The 20,629-nt window shown below is 44.2% G+C and overlaps 2 protein-coding genes across 7 annotated transcripts in view; one reads left to right on the top strand and one right to left on the bottom strand.

Moving 5' to 3' along the window:
• The window catches only part of LOC133349522 (mitochondrial 10-formyltetrahydrofolate dehydrogenase-like), a 46,837-nt gene extending 37,295 nt beyond the window's left edge, over positions 1 to 9,542 (top strand). The window contains exons 17-23 of the mRNA XM_061563056.1: positions 249 to 342; positions 1,088 to 1,187; positions 3,198 to 3,296; positions 3,696 to 3,861; positions 5,139 to 5,244; positions 5,742 to 5,941; positions 7,115 to 9,542. Of these exons, the coding sequence (XP_061419040.1) occupies positions 249 to 342; positions 1,088 to 1,187; positions 3,198 to 3,296; positions 3,696 to 3,861; positions 5,139 to 5,244; positions 5,742 to 5,941; positions 7,115 to 7,170 (821 nt within the window). The 3' untranslated portion in view covers positions 7,171 to 9,542. The remainder of the gene's footprint in view (positions 1 to 248; positions 343 to 1,087; positions 1,188 to 3,197; positions 3,297 to 3,695; positions 3,862 to 5,138; positions 5,245 to 5,741; positions 5,942 to 7,114) is intronic.
• A 3,117-nt stretch (positions 9,543 to 12,659) lies between these two features.
• The window catches only part of LOC133349521 (contactin-2-like), a 125,779-nt gene continuing 117,809 nt past the window's right edge, over positions 12,660 to 20,629 (bottom strand). For all 6 annotated transcript variants that reach the window (XM_061563049.1, XM_061563053.1, XM_061563054.1 and 3 more), the window contains 2 exons: positions 19,479 to 19,520; positions 12,660 to 18,893 (listed from right to left, as the gene is read on the bottom strand). In XM_061563049.1, coding sequence (XP_061419033.1) covers positions 19,517 to 19,520 — 4 coding nt within the window. In that variant the 3' untranslated portion in view covers positions 12,660 to 18,893; positions 19,479 to 19,516. The remainder of the gene's footprint in view (positions 18,894 to 19,478; positions 19,521 to 20,629) is intronic.

Raw genomic sequence — 20,629 nt, 5'->3', positions numbered from 1 at the left:
GGCTACAATCAGTGGTGACTATTTGAACAAATCCTGGGCCTCCCCTAAGTCGACTCAGCCTCACATGAGTACCTGGAAAAATTTGTAAAACTTCAGCAATGGGGATACTAAGGCTGGTCACACCACCCCCCGTGTGCCGTGTCAGCCTTCACAGGTTCCCGCTAACCGCACTCGCCCCAACAGCCTGTGTAGGCTCTACGGGGGGTCTACGTCTACTTACGGTGCCTGTCATTTGCCTGCATGTGTAGGCTCCATAGTCGGTCAGAGGATGTCCGAGCACCCACACATCCGTAAGCTCGGATTCACCGGCTCTACGCCCATCGGAAAGCAAATCATGAAGAGGTGAGCATTCGTTCCTGCCCGTGTCGACCAGCTGCGAAACGGCGGGCACGTAAAGCAGCGCGAAGTAGAACGTGCAGCCGGGTGTTTCACTGGGAGCGGTGTATTGTTAAGCAAGCACACTGGACTTGAAATACAGAGGTTGTTGATTCAACCTTCCTGCATTTACTGGGTTAAGGCCGTTAACCCACTGGGTTATGGCCATTGAAACCAGCTATCCAGATTGTCATGGACCGGGCTTAACAGATGGGTTTGTGATGATAGGCGTCTTGGCACCGTCTTGCTTTATGTGCCACCCCTGTTACATGTGGAAATGCCCATAGACGGCCTTACACATTGTTGAGGACTGTCCCTTACGAGGACAAGAAGGTGGAATGAGAAGGATGAATGCACTGCATTAAGTGGCAATATAGAATGGTGACAGCATATTCAACGAGCACCACTCACTTTGGACTTCAGCATAGACACCACTTTGCACACAAGCGGCTTGTCACACAACCCTGCAGTCAGGTGCATGAGGTCATTGGATTGCTCTTTTTGTTTTTTCGCCTTACTGGGTCTCAAGACACTTTTCTCAGAAGTGTCTTTTTTCCCCTGCAGTAGGGGGTGATGTTGCTGTTGTGTGTAATCCCAATTGAGTAATGCGCTGGTTATATTTCAGCACTGAGTTGTTTGACCAATATTGGTTACATTGTGTGTGTGTGTTGTTTGTGCTGTTTGCCTCGTTGATGTTCATTCCCACACTCAGCTGTGCCACGAGCAACCTCAAGAAGGTGTCTCTGGAACTCGGTGGAAAATCACCGCTCATCATTTTCAACGACTGCGACATCGACAAGGCGGTGAGGATGGTACGTACGCAAAGTTCCAATTTTTTACCTCGATTCTTACCAGCGTTGCATTTTTAAACCACGCGGCAGGCATGGCGCTTGCATTGCACACGCTGTCCCTGCCCTCGGATTAAGCGAAACAATCGCTGCTGCGAGAGAAATGGTTTGTTCGGTCAAATTGTCTCAGCTAATGCGCCCGCGGTTGTTGACAATGGCCGTGAAGCTGCTGTGCCCCAACATCGCAAGCGGTGTGTGTCCGCATTTAATGACTGGAGCATAACGCCGCACCGTTAACCTCACGGAGCCCATGCTGGTCTGCGCATCTGTTAAAAGCCGTGCCTACGTGTTCATTAGCCTTAATTAAGCCTGACTCGGCTGCAGAAAATAAGCAATTCATTTTTTTTGTCGCACTGGATTTTATCCGAATGAGACATTATCTCACTGCTAAGGATCACATTTAGGGACAGATTTTATTTTTAATGTTTAAGTTATGGGTATCTTTCCATGACACTTACAGTGGCATAAATACAACACTGCGGTCAAAATAGGTCCAATTCCTCAGGTGTAGAGAATCATACATCGTAAATTCATTGAAAATATACAGTATATGAATACCCATGCTTATGCTGTAAAATGGGTTGAACATAGCCAAACGCACGCAAATAAATACAGCTGCTAAACATTTCCATGGGTTAAATTTCATTTCTCGTTTTGAAATGAAATTGTAGGTCACCGTATCTTACTGGGGTAAGGACAACCCGTACCGATACGATCAATGTTTATTCATTTCATGGTGAAAAATTATTGTGTCAATACATGGCAGAGACTCCCTAGACAAAGATATATTTAGAGGCTAGATGTTCATCAAGCTAGGTTTTACTATGGCCAAAGGGCTCTTTTCTACAACTATAGGGGTTGCGAGTTTAAACATGTGAATGTATGTTCAACTTCTTTCGCACCGTACGTAGCCAAGCGTGCTAATCGGAGGTGCCGGGGAAGGACACCAAACTAAACACGAAAACATTTTCTAAAGAAATTAGTTTTCAAGCGGAAGCATATCTAGTTCCTGATTGGCAGTCAGCTCAGCCTACCATCTCTCCGGATTGATAACATTTGTAGTACTGGCTCAGGTCCTGCAATAGGGATAAAATCAGCCCCTTGTACAGTTGGTAATGGACACACTTGGATTATGACCTGGCTATCGTACATATTGTTAATTCGATATGTGTGATGCAAAGCCATCCATTAAATTAGAATTAATTCCACAAAATAGCTCTTCTATTGTAGATATTCATGCAGACTGTGGGTAAGCGTGTTGACCATAAATAGTTTGAGGTGTTATAAATGGGAATACATACTTTATAGTGGTTATCATTCGAGTGATGCGATTGAATGGAAATATTATAATGTACGCAAGGGATGTCGAAGCAATGGGGTGGGGTGGTGGTGGCATCAACAGGACTGTTCATGATGACCTCTTGACCTTGGCACAGATACAAAGAAAAAGATCCCCCATATACCCTTAAACAGACGTGAGGGGGTGGGTGGCCAACACTAAATTCAGCCGACTGTCTCCCCACCAGGTACTCATTTAAGGCTAAGTCGACCGAGGGGAGACCCAGGACCGATACAGATATTCGCTGTTGCTGATCATAAGTGGGAATCGATATCAGGTTGGCGGGTTTATAGCGCAGTGCGATAACCACTGCACCACCGCTACCCCAATAGATATAGACACACAAAAACAATAATCACCTGTTTAGCCTGAACAGACTGTTGGAGAAAGTGCTGTTATGCGAGCACTTATAAAGGCCCGCACGGCACACGAGCGGGTGGGTGGCCAGCACTACGCCCGGTCGCCTTTGTCTTACTAGTGGCCATGTTTACACATTGCACCAGGTACTAAAATTTGACGCTGAGTTGATCGCATTAGACACACACAAATGCACGTTTATAGATGCGACGCATATGCACCACGCCCATAACCGTGTGCGCGCGTGTGTCTGCGTGTGTGTCCTCCCTGGTGTGAAGGGCATGAGCGCAGTGTTCTTTAACAAAGGCGAGAACTGCATTGCGGCGGGGAGGCTGTTTGTGGAGGAATCCATCCATGACGAATACGTGCGGAGAGTGGTGAGTCTCGGGGAGGGCCCCGCGTGTCTGGGTGTGCGCGTCGGCATCTGTGCGTGTTCGGTGTTCAAGGAGGAACACCGGTCTCATGAAGCCTGGTCAATTTTCTCGAAAGGACTGGACAGTTAGGTTTTTGAAAGAAAAAATAATATGCCGAATCAGGCGACTTGGTTATTCTGACTTCCTTGATCAACTCTTACTTTCTGGATTTTTCTCAAGAAGCTTTGTGTAGTTCCAAGCGATTTTTATTATTTTTGCAATTATATTATTTATTTTTTACCTACGTGACTTTACCGAAAAACCTAAGAGTATGAATCCTTGCAGTCACGAAAGCTTCAAATCTAGAACCATCAGCACCTCTTGAGCCACCTGATCCTCCGCTCTTGTCTCTTTCCTCCTAAGGTGGAGGAGATTAAGAAGATGAAGGTTGGCGACCCGCTGGATCGGTCCACGGACCATGGCCCTCAGAACCACCGTGCACACATGGAGAAGCTGGTGGAGTACTGCGAGGTGGGGGTCAAGGAGGGGGCCACGCTGGTGCACGGGGGGCGGCAGGTTCCTCGACCAGGTGACGTCCGTGTCCCGACCCCTTTCCCAAACGCGCAGAACGTAGGGCACTGCAATCTGTCTTGCTCTGTACAGCACATTTCTGATAGCCCTGGGCTGTGTAGTTGTGTGCTCTAAGCCACATTGTCATTGGACACCTTATCAGAAGTATTGGCAAACGTAGATCATCAAACCAGCCTGACAACAGTAATGATATAATCCATTTGTTCAATTCTTACTGAGTCTCAAGACTTTTTAAAGAGGGTCCTACTTATGAACTGTTCTCAGAAACGGGATCACTCTGAGGAAACCCACACTGACGAGGAAGACAATGAGGGTTGCCATGCTATACATTTTCACAAAACGATATGATTTCTATTTTTGGGATGATTATTTAAAAATATCAATTTCACGTAACTTTAAATTGCATATCAAGTAATCATTTTACTATAATTTTTGTGCTTGCCATACTTCCAGTACAAAAAATACTGAGAAGTTCTTCAACTACAGTTCACTGAACATGTAACCCTGCCATAAGTATCTCTAACTGTCGATATAATGCAGATGCTGTTGGTTACATGATAAATAATTAACGTAGTGCATTAACTATGAAAATGATGATGACGTATAACCACCATTCCATCAGTCATTCCAGACGTGTAACTTTGCAAAGTGCTAATTTAATAGGTCATGGCTATAAATTCACAACTTTTGAGTACTTTGCTTCTTTATTTTCCGAAATTTTTTTTCTCAGAAAATGTTATATGAAATAAAATAAACAATGGTAAACGTTTCTTAATCAACCCCCTACCCCCGCCTCTAGGAGGTCAAATGTTTTCTGGGGGGATTCTCAAGAACTGCCACAGATGGAGGCCCTTTCCACAAAGTGCTTGCCACAAATGAACCACAACACCTTGCTGATCTCGTCAAGGAGCATAAACATCACGCAAACTCCGGTCATCCTTACAGCAGCAGCTTTTGGCTAGCCATCGAACAAAGACGGTCACTGTGTATGCCATCGTGCGCTTTCGGATGCGCTTATGCGGCCGTCTGGAACATTCTTCCTTTTGATATTAGGAAGCCATTGGAGCTAGATTGAAAACTAATTTCTTTAGAACTTCTTTTTTGTGTTTCATTTTTTGTCGTTCCCCCGCACCTTCGATTAGCAAAGTTGGCTACGTACGGTGCGAACCAAGTTCAACATACTTACTTCCAGCAACAGTGGTATATGCGTACAGGGCTGCACATTTATCTACCTTTTATATAAACACAGGTTCTGCTGTGGCATGTGGTGAGCAGGGTTTTTCATGGAGCCGTCTGTCTTCACGGGTGTGGAGGACCACATGTACATCGCTCAGGAGGAGTCCTTCGGGCCCATCATGGTCATCTCCAAGTTCCCTGATGGGTAAGGACAAAGCGACTACCAATACATTGTCCAGAGTTCAAATACAGGCAGCAGCAGAGTTCCAGGAGAAGTCCTCAGTGGTTCCTGTTACCGACAGGAGCTGTAGGGTAGATGAAAACGTTTCTTTACAGGGTGGCTCACGTTCACCGCTGAACCTCGGAATAAGAAAGCGGCTAATGTTAATCTTTACTTAGTGTTTCTCACCACAGAGAACTGTAGCAACACGACCGCACTCTATGATAGCTGTTGCCAAACTGTGCTACACGTCCTCCCGCATGGCCTTGTGGGAGCCTCGGTTACACCTTCTGACCTGAAGACGTACCGATAAAGTTATTTTATTTAGTTTGCATTCAAAACTAATGACATACACGTACGTCAACGGAATGGCAAATACCAACACATGTACATGTCCATGTATTGGTATTTGTCCGTGCATGCGTTGATTCACGTCTGTGCGTGTGTCCGTACGCACCACCGTCACGCTTCGCTGTCGGCAGGGATATTGACGGGGTCCTCGCACGCGCCAACAACACGGAGTTCGGCCTGGCGTCCGGCGTGTTCACGCGCGACATCTCCAAGGCACTGTACGTGAGCGACCAGCTCGAGGCCGGCACCGTCTTCATTAACACCTACAACAAGACCGACGTGGCCGCCCCCTTTGGGGGCTTCAAGCAGTCCGGCTTTGGGAAGGACCTTGGTGAGTGGCCCGACAGGGAGAAGATGTCTTGGGTCGTTTGTAAACGGACGTCTGGTCGCATCCGATGAAGCCTCGATCGTAACCAATCGTACATATATTATCGCTCATGGTCCACCAATGGTCCACCATAAAACCGCATCCATGCAAACCATGGCAGATGCAGATACCTGATCCACAAATGGAACATTTAAAAAAGCTCTCCAGTGTGCGACTGTGGTCATCCAGAACCGACTGTACAACATAACGACGCAATTCCCAATCCACAAATATGATGGAGTCATCACGGCGATACACTCCGCTGCTCCCGCTGCGGTTATCTGGCTTGACAACCTGAATGATGCTCTGCAGCTACATCAGCTATACGAATGAAGATTATCATCATCATCAGAAGCATCAAATTTAACATCATTCATCATCATTATCAAATTAAGCATCATCCAGTTAAGCATCATCATCCAGTTAAGCAACATGAATGCAAATGATGATCATTCAATTTATTTATAACTCGGAATCTAATTAATCATAATCATCCAATTAGGTACATCATTATGCCTATCTTATATATAAAGCAGCAAATAATTTAACAAATATCAATCATCATAATCATCCAATAGACAATTGGTATGATCCATTCACAGTTCTCTGCTGCATAGGTATCTCGTTGCAGGACCCTCCTGTTAAAATTTGTAATGAGACTAAGTAATTGTTTTTCTGGATTGAGGATATGATTATTATGACACAATCACGTGACCGTCCTCCTGTTCAGCCGCAAAACATGTACATACTATCTTGCAACCCAGTTTCATCGCTACAGATCGCCATTCATTCCAATGTTCCTGAACTTTTGAGGCCAGTCTGTGAAGTCAACAGAGAGACTGTCCCTGCCATTATAATGCAGAATTCCCACCAGCTTCAGGACCTTCAATGGCGATGCGTAACACATTTTTGTTCATTCATACACAAAGATACTTGGGCATTTTTATTTTATCCCTTCGGAATGTTTAAAACAAAAACAAAAAGTGTTCTCTGTCGCAGAAATTGCACTCACTTAAGTATGCCTTTGTTAATGTTGTAGTATCGATTACAATTATTTTCTCTATTGAATTGCATGTAATTAATTCCTGCATTTATTTGTTTATTCATGACGCGCCTATTGTTTTTTCCCCCCACCAGGTGAAGAAGCGCTTAACGAGTACCTTCGAACAAAGGCGGTTACTGTGGAGTACTGAGCTTACCAAAACGCGACAAGGGACGTCACATTTAAAGGGAATGGAACAGTGAACTCTATGCACAAAACAAATAAGTCACGTCTGAAATTGGCATGGAGGTGGTGTTTGGGGCTGGGTGAAGAGCCGACAAGCACCTGGCGAGGCATGCCGCCCCCTGTCCGACGCGACAATTGGAGTCATCACCTTTTGTCGAGGGACTGCGTCAAAGTATCATCTCACGCTGTCAAGTCATGCCCGTGTCTGTTTGCCAAGCTTCCCGCCGGCTCTCCTTCCTTGCGGGTGGAACAAACCAACGTGTACATTTTATATTTTTTTGAAATTCCATCAGCTGTTGTATTGTCGCAGCTTGCTGTTTTTGGCCAGTCTCGTCTTTAATATTTGTGATTTTTTTTTTTTTAACGCGTGCCATGCTCAGTAGCTGGTTGTTTGTTGGGTTTTCGGTTCTGGGTTTTTGTTCTTGAAGAAGAAAAAAAGTCAGTGACAGGAATTAAATTTGTTTATAAAATATAACAATTGCTAACCTAGCACTTCTCACAGCCTGGGTTCGAATTAAAAGGTTTTGCCCACCATCGCAGCTTAAGCAACAAATCAATAAAATGCTTCCACCTGTGATCTTCTCAATATTAACTCTCATCTCCGACATTAGAGCAGCCTAGACCCCGCTTGTCTATCGCAGAGAGGGGTATTCTTGGTGATGCAGTGATACTGTGGATTGAATGCCTGCAGTATGACTGCAATATAGTTTCATTGGGACGAAAATAAAAAATAGACATAAATTATATCAATGCAGTCATTAATATGCATTGACAAACCGGGTCTAGCACTTTTGGCTATGTACTGTGCTAAATAAGTTCAACATACATACATAGGCTGCTCTCATCGTTGGAGGTGAGAGTGAATATTGAGTGGGTATGCAGATGGAAGGATTTATTGATTTGTTGATGAAGCTAAACTTGTCAGATTGGTATCTATGTATTATTCGATTAAAATATTGTACCTCGCTACACTCGCTATACAGTAATACAAATTGGCTGTGGGAATTGAGATTTTACAATGTATGCAAATTATATGTAAATATTCAAATTATTAATTTAAGCAAACGGGGTGGAATAAATCGGTATGGATAACAAAGAACACACAATCATGCAAAGAAGCTGGTATACATGAAAGACTAATAATTATCAATTATTCAATCCAAAGGTGACTTCAAATGGTGTCGCTGGGTTAGGGTGACTGTATTGTTACATGCCCAGTTATCAGCAGGCTGCTAGTTCTGTGCATTTTGCTGACACTTTGCTGACACTTGTCTTTCGAAGGTTTAATGAAGGAAGAGCGCTGAAAGGCGTTGGTCACATGAGGGGTCAGTGTTTTCTATTCGCGCAGGAAAATCCTCAACGGGGACCACTCAAACGTTCCAATGTCTCCATTTTCATATGAGAGATACCACACCAACCATCTCCTCTGGCCTCCCCGAACCAGTGGTGGAATTTCCTCCACTCCCACAAACAGTTGCCAGTCTCCCTGTAGGACGAATTATCGCTGTTAATTTCACGCAAAGTGGTTCTTATTTTAAAGTCCATGGAGGGATGAATCGCTGAACTCTCAAACTTTTGATTGTGAGTAAAGCATTATCAGCGCATTACTACTCGGCCAGACCAAAATGGTTGCTAAAGTTTGGTGCTAGATATATCGCTTAAATGAATGTTCCTCATTTAAAAGTAAAACACTTTGGTGCAATGCTTTAAAAAAAGGCCAAGTGGTGAACAAGTGTGTGGCTACGTCTCATCTCCGTGACCCTGCGCCAATGCTGACAATCCCACAATCCTATCCCTGTTGAGGAGTCAATGTTAACGAGGGACAGGGGGGAAGGTTCAGCCAGGGCCACTCCTCAGAGGTTGCTGGGGACCCGGTGCAGAATTTCACGTGATGGATTCTCCTCAATTCCACATCGGCAGGGCTGTTGTGGTGCCCTATGTGCGAGTGCTGGGTACATTGCCCCTGTTTGAACCAGCCCCCCTGAGCGGCCCTGGGTTCTGCTGCGTTGTGGCATTAAACTGACGTATGTATGTAGAACGCATTTCGCACAGTATGTAGCCATCGCAGGTGCGGGGGGAACGACAAACTAAACGAAACAAGCAGGTCTAAATAAATTAGTTGTCAATTCAGATTATTTAAAAGTGCATAACTCTAGTGGCTTCCTAATATCCGAAGGAAGAGCGTTCCAGACGGCCGCAGAAGCGCGTCTGAAAGCGCGCGATGCGGTGACCGTCTTTGTTCGACGTGTCACATAAGAACAAACTCCGCACGTATGAATTGACTTGCCTCTTGCAAATAAATATAAATAACAAATAAAGTGAAAATTGTGCATCAAGGCTAATGTTGCAGAATAAATCTGCATGTCCACTGCAAGGCTGGGTTGGTCGACATTGAACAACGATCTGCAAAAACGCGACACCACAGTGGCGTGCGGCTCTTTAACGACTGGCCTCGTGACGTTATTTATTAAGGACCATCACCCGTCTCGTATTCACATTGCATCTCGGCTTTTGAAATAATGAGTTTTTTTTTTGTTTACCGAATTCGAACCAAAAAAAGTCTCTTTGTTATTTTGGTTGCCGACTCCCTGGGGGCATGACTCAAAACAGCCAATGTAAGCAAGTGTCGGAGCACGGCGCTTGCTCGCAGTGCCACGCTGTGCTGAATTTTGTCCGCACTCTTTCGTTGGACAATCCCACAACTGCCTGCACCCAAAATTAAGAGCTGCGATTGATTGCTCGAGCACCGACAAACTTCTTCATAATTCATACCTGTCAGCCCCTACCTTATTACAGACCAATTCAGACCTCATTGGTCACCCCGTGCCCTTATAAATCTCAGCGTACATCCTACAAAGTCCCATCACAAGGGAGAAGCACAAACACATGACAAAACAAGTGTGTTTTGCCCGTGTTGAAACGGCTGTACGCCATATGAACCTGAAAGACTCAATTTCCCTGTACAAGAATACGGATAAAGCGTATGGGTTGACAGGTATGATAATTACTGTGTAGTAAACAAACGCTGTTATTCTAAGTGTGCATGCAATCGCTCACATGTGTACGCCTGCCTATATTTATTGTTGGCACATTTCCTCGAGTCGTAGAACATTACACAACCTAAGACCGAAAACCCAACGTATTTATGAAGAATGTTGAGATGGAGTGGTAATGAATGGTTCTTGTAGGGCAGATAATATATATACATTTAAAATGGAAACGTTTTTGAAAAAAGCAAAGCTTATGGCAAGAAAATTGTTATTTCTATCTTGTACCTTTTAGTACAGCTACGTAGCATCCCATCGATGGCACAGTATTTTAACATCAAAATAAAACAATACTTTAGTTTTAAAGTAACCCGGCGGTCCATAGTAGCATGTGTGACACCCATGAAGTGTTTCAAATGAAAATAAATTTATTTTAGCTCATACTTGCTAATGGTTTTCCCTTTCTTCAAGTGCTGAGTGTGCTTTCTGGCCGTCTCGTTCACTGTTCATTTCGAGCGTTGTTGGTTATTTAATCGGATTTTTTGTAACACTAGTAGGTCCATAAACAATGCACATGGACACGTGACGTTCAGAGTCTGATGGGTCCGTGTAAAAATCTAATTGCATGGGGTGTGCCCATTTCCATTGCCAACTTCTGAAGGCAAACTCGAGATGCCATGGTGACCAAAGCCACCGATGATGCCACCATACGTTACCCATTACATTACCGCTCGCTCAAACGCTTAATAAACTAACCGGTTGCAGGTGCCAGTTGCCTCTCAGGCTTGCTCATCTTGCCTTTCACGTGCAGCCAGCGTCACACTCGACATCCCAGACACACCCCGAACAGCTGATCCAGAGGTGGAAATCCCACATTCTGATGGTAGAATCCAGCTCTCTCCACTATTGTTGATTTCGCATAATTTATCCCCAGCTGAGATTTGTCCTCGCCACCTTCCGATTGGGAAATGAGGGCTCAGTATCACAGCACGGGGGTGGTGTGCCTATGTATGTCTCGTATACGCCATGTGCTGTATATGTACACCTCTGTGAACACCGGCGACTAATATAAGTTCTAGATTTGAAGCTTTCGTGACTGCAAGGATTCATATTCTTAGGTTTTTTCGGTAAAGACTTTACCGAAAAAACCTAAGAATATGAAGACTAATATAACAGCTGGTCCTGGGCCTCGCCTAGGTCGACTCAGACTCAAATGAGTACATGGTGTGATGTGTAAACATCGCCACTGCGGTAGACAAAGGTGGTCGGGCGTGGTGCTGGCCACCCACCCACCCACTCGTGTACCGAGCCGACCATCATAGTTGCTCGCTAACAGCACTTGCCTCAACAGTCTGGTAAAGTTATACGGGTGTCTTTGTGTGAGCACAGATCGCCCTCTGTTGAGCAAGCAAGAGGGGCAACACTCACGCTCCACACTGTCTCTTGCGTCTTGATCACATATGTTCCCCTCAAAATGGGTCAAACAAAAACAGGTTCCATCTCTCCTCGATCTTAAACTCTGCTTCCAATTTCCTGGTTTACAGATGTCCACAAACCTCCCCTTGCTTTGTTAAAAGAGGCAAACATGTATTCAATTACAATAAAGCGCTGTATTGGTTTATAATTGATCCTGATTTAACTCGACTGAAAAATTACTGCTTTACAAAACACAAATTTGGCCAAAGGTGAAAATGCCATTGTCATCTGGGGTGGAACACCCAGTGACTATCTCACTGGAAGTTGATCAGATTTCAACGTAAAGCAGTCGGGTTGACTGATGGTCCAGCATTCACCGATTCACTCCAGTAACTCGCTCGCCAGCGGTCAGTCACCTCCCTATCACTCTGCTATCGCTACTACCATGGATTTTGCTCCCAGGAAATTCACTCTTTGAATCCTCCACCGATGTGAAGGACTCCGTCTACTCGACTGTTTCAAGTCATCCAAACCATAATTCTAGATTTGAAGCTTTCGTGACTGCAAGGATTCGATACGATTAGGTTTTTTTCAGTAAAGTCACGTAGGTAAAAAATTATAATATAATAAAATAATTATAAATCACGACGCTTCGGAGGCAACACAAGTCTCCGTCTTCAATTGTAATTTCCACGGTCCTATGTAACTTTACCGAATTTTTTTTAGAGTATCACCCAAATCATGTTCAGAGCCCACTGCACTGCAACTCAAACCACTGCCTTTTTTTCATTGCACCGCTCGACTTTGGAATTCCATTCCACGGTCTCTTTTTTTTCTTCTCGAAGGTCGTATTTACTTTGCGAAATTCAACAAACCATAAAATCCTCATCGACCACACCGTGAAGAGTACTGTTGGTTGCTGGCCACTCGGCACTTTGGGCTTTTTGGCCTGTGCTCGGTAACCTCGATGTGAAAGTGAATTAGTGTTCTATTGAGTGTGGTATTTTTTTCTGAAAGACAACTTAAAAAATGCACAATGAAAACAGACGCGCACTTTTTGTGACATTATATTGCAGACATTAAGCATAAGGAAACTCATTTTAGAGGCGACATGTCTGTAACATCTCAAGACAATCAAGTTCTATGAGACAAAAGCACTGACGAAAAAAAAAACCAGCAAGCCGAGACAATCCCTTCCGAAATCAGGCCAGCATCATTCCTACAATAACAGTAATATTAACAATGATGAAATGCTCAAGATATGTAAATACATTCAGTTCTGACGTATTTGGGAGAATTCTAGTTTGGAAGGGCAGGTGAATTGATGCGACAATCCGTAATTTTGGAAAAAAACATCGTAAAGGCATTTTCCAGTTTTATAGCGACATTCATTATAATTAACAAATTATTATTTGAGCGCTATGAACATAGACGCATGAAATAACGGCCGCCTTCAGCAGACGGTGTTGTTCCAACGCAGTTCAGAGTTCGCAACTTCATCTCACAACGAGGTTTGCTCGTGCACACGAAGGAGCTCCGGTGGTGGAAGTCAAACTGGAAAATGCCCTTCCCTTTGTCGCTCTCCGCTGCATCTGAGGGTCGCACGGCATTGTACATCATTTCAAAGCATTGTACAACATTTCAAAGAATTGGACATCATTTCAAAGCATTGTACAACATTTCAAAGATTTGTACAACATTTCAAAGCAGCCACGACAGTACAAATGCGAAACCCGACACAGCCCGATGCTTTAAATTGTACGATATCTATGGGACCTTTTTGGCAGTATCAAAATGATGATAGAAAAAACACATAAGACTAGGCTTGATCTTTTATGTCAAATAAAACAGGTGTCAAGATGTTCAAAGACCAAATAGACGCCTATTGCAAGGCATCAAGTCTATATTAACCACACACATACAGTACTTGGGGCAAAACATGCAAACAAAGAAACAAACATGCTCCGATTATTTTTTTCCCAGATGTCCTGTGCTTTTTACCGAGTGGGTAACTTTATACCGCGGTAAACCCACTTTGATTTATTGTAATAAATTATTTTCATCATGTTTCGCGTAGCATGTTGTGGTGACTTGCACCGTCAAGGTACATTAGTTAATTTCAATAAGTTGACTGTACGCCGTTTTCCAAATCCAGTTCTAATTCCTGTTTATCAAAGTGGTGGTACATTCCTGCAAGCATTTCTGTATCACTGTTCATGAGTAAACGGAGAGCATTAATTTACTCAGCAATGGTAAGGGATTAGGGCATCGTTTCGGTATGAAAGTTCCTCATCAAGGACTTCGTTACATAAATACATATTTTACTGTATAATACATGATAAATGAAAGTAATGAATGCCCTTAATCTGGCCTGAAGTTATTAAACAATTCCTGTTCAGAACATACACACTTTCTATAAGGTAACATATTTCTAACCACTTCCCGCCAACAACAATCTTTAAATGTTGAAACCATTCCCGAGTATTACAGTGTTCCTAATGTGTGTTTTTGAATGGTCAGCAACATTTAAAAACGTATTAACAGGCAATGAAAGTGCATTCGATAACAATGCAAGCAACTTTAGGCGTTGCATTTTTACAGCGCACTGGAAGAAAAAAAGCTACGTCGTTTTAACGTGAGCAATACACAAACAAAAATCACACATTTAAGAGCCTAGTATTAGTAAGCGATACACTAAAGCGTTCAGCTGTATCCAGGGTCACAGCACTACTTTCCTGCACAGGATAATATTAAAACGACATCTTTCACGTGGAACTCATTCCTCTGTTTCCAACATTGATTTGTGTGCTATACTCACTTTCTGAAAGACACTTCACAACAACCCATGTTTGTAAGCACGCGTAGCCACGGCATTGCTCGATCAGATCATGCTCCCTTCCGAATAAAACAGTGGCTTAAACAGACGCCATCCGTCTACTCACTTAACCTATTTTCTTTACAGACTGCGCATGGCAATACACATAGCCGATCATATATCGTTTGAGCAAGTGGAACATTGCAAAGCTACCTACAGGAACATGTTCAGAAAACAATGTACAAATCCTAAAGCGACATTTTCTACTAAAATTTTACAAACACAAAAGGGTGATTAAAAAGTCCATGGGTCTGACAAAATCTGAAAACCCAGAAAAGTCCGGAGAAAATAATAATTTACATTTTATTCAGATAAATCTCGACGAAATCATATTCCAGACCTGGTTTCTCTCAGTGACATCCACGTTTCCACATTGAGTCACTTTGCATGGAAGCAATTTTCTGTCGACAATTCAGAGGACGTGTAACTGAGAGCGAATTACTTAAAAGGCAAGACAACTGGAGCCTTGGAAAAGATGGACAACTTTGAGAAGGAGCTATCCAGTAAAGTCAGTTTCATTAAGCTCACACATTGTTTCTGTGTCAGACCGCTTACTTTGTGATCACACTTTGTGTCTTCACAGACACGTGGTAATGTTAAAAAAGTATAAACGCAAGTGAAAATAAAAACTCCCACTTCGATTCTTATCAGTGTTATGCAGCATATTAAAAATCAATCTAGTCCGTGCACCGTACCCAGGTATTTATCCACAGTTAAAAACCCTACCTAAAATCATTTACTGGAAATGAGTTAAAGCAAATCCTTACATTATATACTGCATATATAGTGAGGAAATATTTTGATAGTACTGCCAAGTTAAAGGCAAATGTTGTCAGTGTGTCTGGTGTTAGACGTCTCTGAAAATGTCTTGTGAATCTTTTATGCTGCACACAAATATAATTATTAGTGACTGATATACATGACATAAGCAAAGCTCAAACCAAACACTGGAAAAATAAACAAAAAAACAACAAAATGCAAGAATGAACAATGTCCGACAGTGGTTCTCTAAATGCAGTTATATATTTTTTTTATAAAGACAGGGCAACATTTTGTATGAAAAATGTGTTGTCCGAAATGTGTCCTGGACCAATAACAGCGGGTTGGCTTTAGTTTTAGCAACATTTTTCAGAGTTTTTCAGAGTTCATAGTGCCAGAATGTGTCTGATGTCAAAAATATTACGCAAGGCAATTTAACGTGTTAAGATTTAGAAGTTCACTGGGCCCAGTGTTGTTGTCACGCATGCCAAACGAGAGCCGTGGAAATTGCTACAATTAAAACTAAGATTGCACATGAGGGAACACAATCCACATGGACTCTAGTCCATGCCATCTCAATAATACAGAATGTCCTTCATCAGAAGACAGATAGGGGCCAAAGCTGGGTGAAGGTGCGGTTAACTTGCAGAACTCAAATTTTCGCCTCGGATATGCAGAGGGAGTTTCTCTTTGAAAATGAGCGTACCTGTACGCCCGGCCGACACAGCGTTTACGTTATTACAGCAATTTCGGAGTGGTTCGCCTCCAACGGGAGAGATTAAGGTGGCGTGATTAATCGGCAGCCAATTGTGAATGCAGCCAATTGTGAGTTGTGAATGAGCCGTGCTCAGAGCCACCTGGAGAGTTAGACCTTGATTGGTAGAGCATGAATTTGTAAGCTTAGCACAATGTTGCTATCTTGTTGTATGTGACTAATTTGGCAACACATTAAAATCAAAGATTCCAATGAGGAAAAGGACACACCTCGCGAGATATTAACGACCTCGCCTGATATACAGGAGGTCGTGGGTTCGATTCCCACCCTTACTCATATATATTTGGAGTTTGCGTGTCTCTCTGCCTGGTCGCGTGGATTTTTCACCGGGTCCTCCGGTTTTTCCCTCCACTTTAAAAACATTCCACGTGATAAGCCACTTATCACATTTGTGGCCAGGTCGCTTCTGAAAAAAAAGCTGTATATCTCAGTGGGCCTTGCCTAGTAAAAATAAAAAATAAATGATATTCGATGTTAAAACTCACCTAAGATATGGCTTGCCAAAACAAATGCAACTGGGACACAATGACCTGGAATGCTGAATTAAACGTAATTTGCATTCAATTATTTCAATATGAACATACTGTAATTATGACATACTGCACTGGCACAGCTATGTACAGTGTATGTAATTACAGTACATATATATAAATTGTATATGGGGTCTTCTTTCAAAACATGCGGCTTGAAGAAAGTTCAAAGTGGTGCAAATGTTCTGCATAAGAATTATGCAAAGCCTGTGAATATAGGTTTAATTTTCACGAGCACATGAAGCAATACATACACACGGTAGCTTTATTAGAGAGTGCAGAAACCTCCCCAGGATTAAAGCAACCGGCGTGGTGACGCCTACCGAGACACGGGCACATCTATAGACAATGGCATCCACTCCTCCCCCAGTGTGGCATGGAAACGAATGCAAATTAGTGTGTGGTGCTGTACATAGCCAGGCGGTCAGTGCGTCAAACATTGAGTCGGTCTGCACGGCGACGTGAGCAAACGGCCACACTCCACACGGAGGAGCGAGATTGGCGTTGCGGCAGAGACAATCGTCTCATGCCAGGTGATTGCAAGTTTAAATCTCGGTCGCGAGTCAACCTTCGGGCTCATCATCCCGCCAGGCTGCGTAAAATGTGTACCGCTTTGTGGCAAATTTTTATCGTGGCAAATTTAAATTGTGTCCTCTTGGGTGTTGTTGTGGCACGGGTGTCGGAGTGTGTGTGCGCATGTGGATTTATATGTAGCCATCGATATGATGTTCCAAGACAGCCTGCCCTTCTGGTAAGCAAACCGGATTATATGCCTACCCATGTTCCAGACCTGATGACTATGTGTTGTGAACAAACGCACACACACACACACACACGGATATCTATCTATTTAAAATATGTAAGCGTCCTTGTACAATAATGCATATACACATGGCTGGGATGTCATCAACGTTGTCACGAGTCCTGGTGGGTCAGTAGAATCGGCACCACTTGGAAACTTTGTGGGAATTCAAAAGTGGTTGTGTTCTGTGGAGCAACTGGCTCCTTACATGTGGAAAAAAGCCGCATGAATGTGGAAATTCCATCTGGACTGTCAATAGAGGTGGGGACGATCAAATCTCAGTTGAACACGGAGAGTACGGAGACTACCTTGCTCGCACTGTATAAGAAGTTATCTTTCTCTCCAAAGTAGGCGATTGAATCATTATCGCATACACAATAACTACCAAGCCGATATGCAGGAAGCAGGCTTGCGTTGACTATCCACAGGGTGATCGACCCTGTCCCAGAAATATGGACAGGCACATATCTTTTTGTGTGTTCCCTTCATATAATCGATTCCTGGCCCTAATAAAAACACCAGTGGCAAGTTCTATCTGAACCTGCCCTCAGCATCCGTGAGGTTAACCCAGCTCACATTGAATACCTGGTGCAGTGTGGTCATGCGCATTAGCACTGGGGAGACAACAGTAGCTGGGCGTGGATGTGCTCTAGGCCACACCACTTCTTGTGTGCCGTGCCAGACTAAATAGGTGCTCGCGAACAACACTCGAACCACAAGGGTACAAAACAACAGCGGAACAGAGGACTCTTGTCTGTGTGTTGCACGTGCTGTATCGTTGTTGAACTTCTTTCGCACCGTACGTAGCCAACCGGGTTAATCGGAGGTGCGAGGGGAACGGGCTGCTGTGGGTGAGCGTGCACGTTGTATCTGGGTTAGTGTGGGCGAGCGTGCGCTTTGTATCTGGGTTAGTGTGGGCGAGCGTGCACGTTGTATATGGGTTAGTGTGGGCGAGCGTGCGCGTTGTATCTGGGTTAGTGTGGGCGAGCGTGCGCGTTGTATCTGGGTTAGTGTGGGCGAGCGTGTGCGTTGTATCTGGGTTAGTGTGGGCGAGCGTGTGCGTTGTATCTGGGTTAGTGTGGGCGAGCGTGCGCGTTGTATCTGGGTTAGTGTGGGCGAGCGTGTGCGTTGTATCTGGGTTAGTGTGGGCGAGCGTGTGCGTTGTATCTGGGTTAGTGTGGGTGAGCGTGCACGTTGTATATGGGTTAGTGTGGGCGAGCGTGCGCTTTGTATCTGGGTTAGTGTGGGCGAGCGTGTGCGTTGAAAGTGCGGCGTGCGAAGGAGGAGCGGGAGACGATGGAATGACAGGGAGGGTGAGAACGTTGGTGGGGGTTACAGGGACGATGGAGAAACTGAGAGGGAGATGCTGTAGGGGGTGCGGGAGAGGGAGATGTTGTGGGGGGGGGGGGGGGGGGGGGTGTTCAGGGGATGTCTTCACGAAGATCCCAGCAGGAGGGCGGAGGAGAGGAGAGGAATGGCACAAGCCATCAAGGCTCCCCAGAAAGATGCTGCAGCCACTTGTCCTCCTCCACCGGGATTCGCTTCTGAAGAGCAGAAAACAAAAGAGGCAAGACCAATGTCAACGCATAGAGACACATTCACGTTGAGTTGATAACTGCTGGCTTTAATAGTATTGTCACACTTCTAACCCGAGTTAAGTGTCTCCATGCTCAAACGAGAATGGGTCAGTGTCCATTGCTATTTGGTAGCCCTGAGCTCGTAGTGGAAATTCCACAGTCCCATTGAAGGGGTTGGTATATTCATAGGACCACCACTGTTGACGTTCCCACAAGTGGTTCTCATTTCCTGATTTCAGAGTGAAGGTGGGCCAAGTAATGATTGTGAGTTAAGCAGGTTAACCCGTGGCCTCATGTTAAAGGTGCTCTGCACCAAGAATAATTTAAGTTCAATTTTGCTTCAGTGGGCTATATGGTGTGGCTGCTTTTATGAGTTAAGTGATTGGCATTATAAGTATTGATATTATTTACTATTTTACAATCGAACACATGTGTGTGAGCACGGACTGACGCATGGCTACACGAGTGGAACGTAAAGTGAACAGTAGGTCATGTTGCAGAATAGTTGATAACAGCATGATTGGCGAAAGGCATCAATGCGATCAAACAAACCTTGAACTTGCGATTTGGTTTCCTGATTGATCCTTCTTTCAACTGAAAAATAAAATGTTCAATACCATAATTACTACCATCATCATCATCATATGTTTAGCTGTGCAATTGATAATTGAGGATTCTAAACATTTCATGACAGAATAGTGTAACAGACTTGGAAGGTCAGAATAAGATGACAACAAAGGAGTTATATATAATTGAGAAGAGAAGGTTCCAATGGGTGAGAGAGACATGTACCTAATTGAGCCTTAAGGGCAGGTTTATCAAGACACATCTAGCATTCGTCCAGAGGTCAGCAACCAAAGGAAATAGAAATAATGGCAGGCCGTAGTGGCGCGACACGTAATAGTGGAAAATGAAGGTGGGGTCTCAACAGCGAAACAGTCACGGGGTTTATCAGAAGGAAGAAACAAAGTGATGGCGATATGGTGGCATCAACAGCAGTGGCCCAAATTACCTCTTGACCTTGCCTGCGGTCCTTCTTCATCTTCTAGTGAATGGCATATTCGTGTAAATAATACATCCATGTTTTCGTTTGTGAGCCATGTGATAGCTTTTGGAGTAGCCAGAGAGCGGGGCGTGCAGAATGCAGTTGTTTGTGATATGGTCCATTGTTTGGTTTGGGTGGCTGCCACATGCTGTGGGTCATCATTTCTAATTTCCCACTCATGGAAGAGGTGTGTGGAGCTGCGAGCGGTCACTTTCCTGAAGCGGTTGATGGAGCCACCACAGTTTTCTTTCCAGAACAAAGCCGTGCTTATATATGTTGAACTTCTTTCGCACTGTACATAGCCAACCATGCTAATGGGAGGTGTGGCGCAGTGGTGGGGCCCTCAATGAGGCTTTGATTAGGAACCTCTGCAGAAATCCACGGAATTTGCCAGAGGTCGTCAGTGGACCCCTGCTTAATCTGAGTGTCTTGTGTAGCGATCCCAGATAGGTGACCGGGACCTCAGATAAGTTCATGGGGGGTTGAGCGGGTTTTTGGTGGAACGGAAGGGCCTGTGCTTCCTCGGATTTTTTCCCAGTTGGTTTTATGCAATGCCTTCAGAAGGAGCCCATGTCTCCAGACGGTGTCATTAGGCGGACGAGAGGTCTTTTGTGGTGATGCCGATTGTTTTGCTTTCGCTGAAATCCAGCTTCGATGT

The sequence above is a fragment of the Lethenteron reissneri genome, chromosome 30 (assembly GCF_015708825.2).
Source record: "Lethenteron reissneri isolate LAM-NWPU_2019-01 chromosome 30, ASM1570882v1, whole genome shotgun sequence".
Taxonomy (NCBI): domain Eukaryota; kingdom Metazoa; phylum Chordata; class Hyperoartia; order Petromyzontiformes; family Petromyzontidae; genus Lethenteron; species Lethenteron reissneri.
Note: the sequence above shows the minus strand (reverse complement) of the source record. Positions and strands in the feature narration are given on the sequence as shown.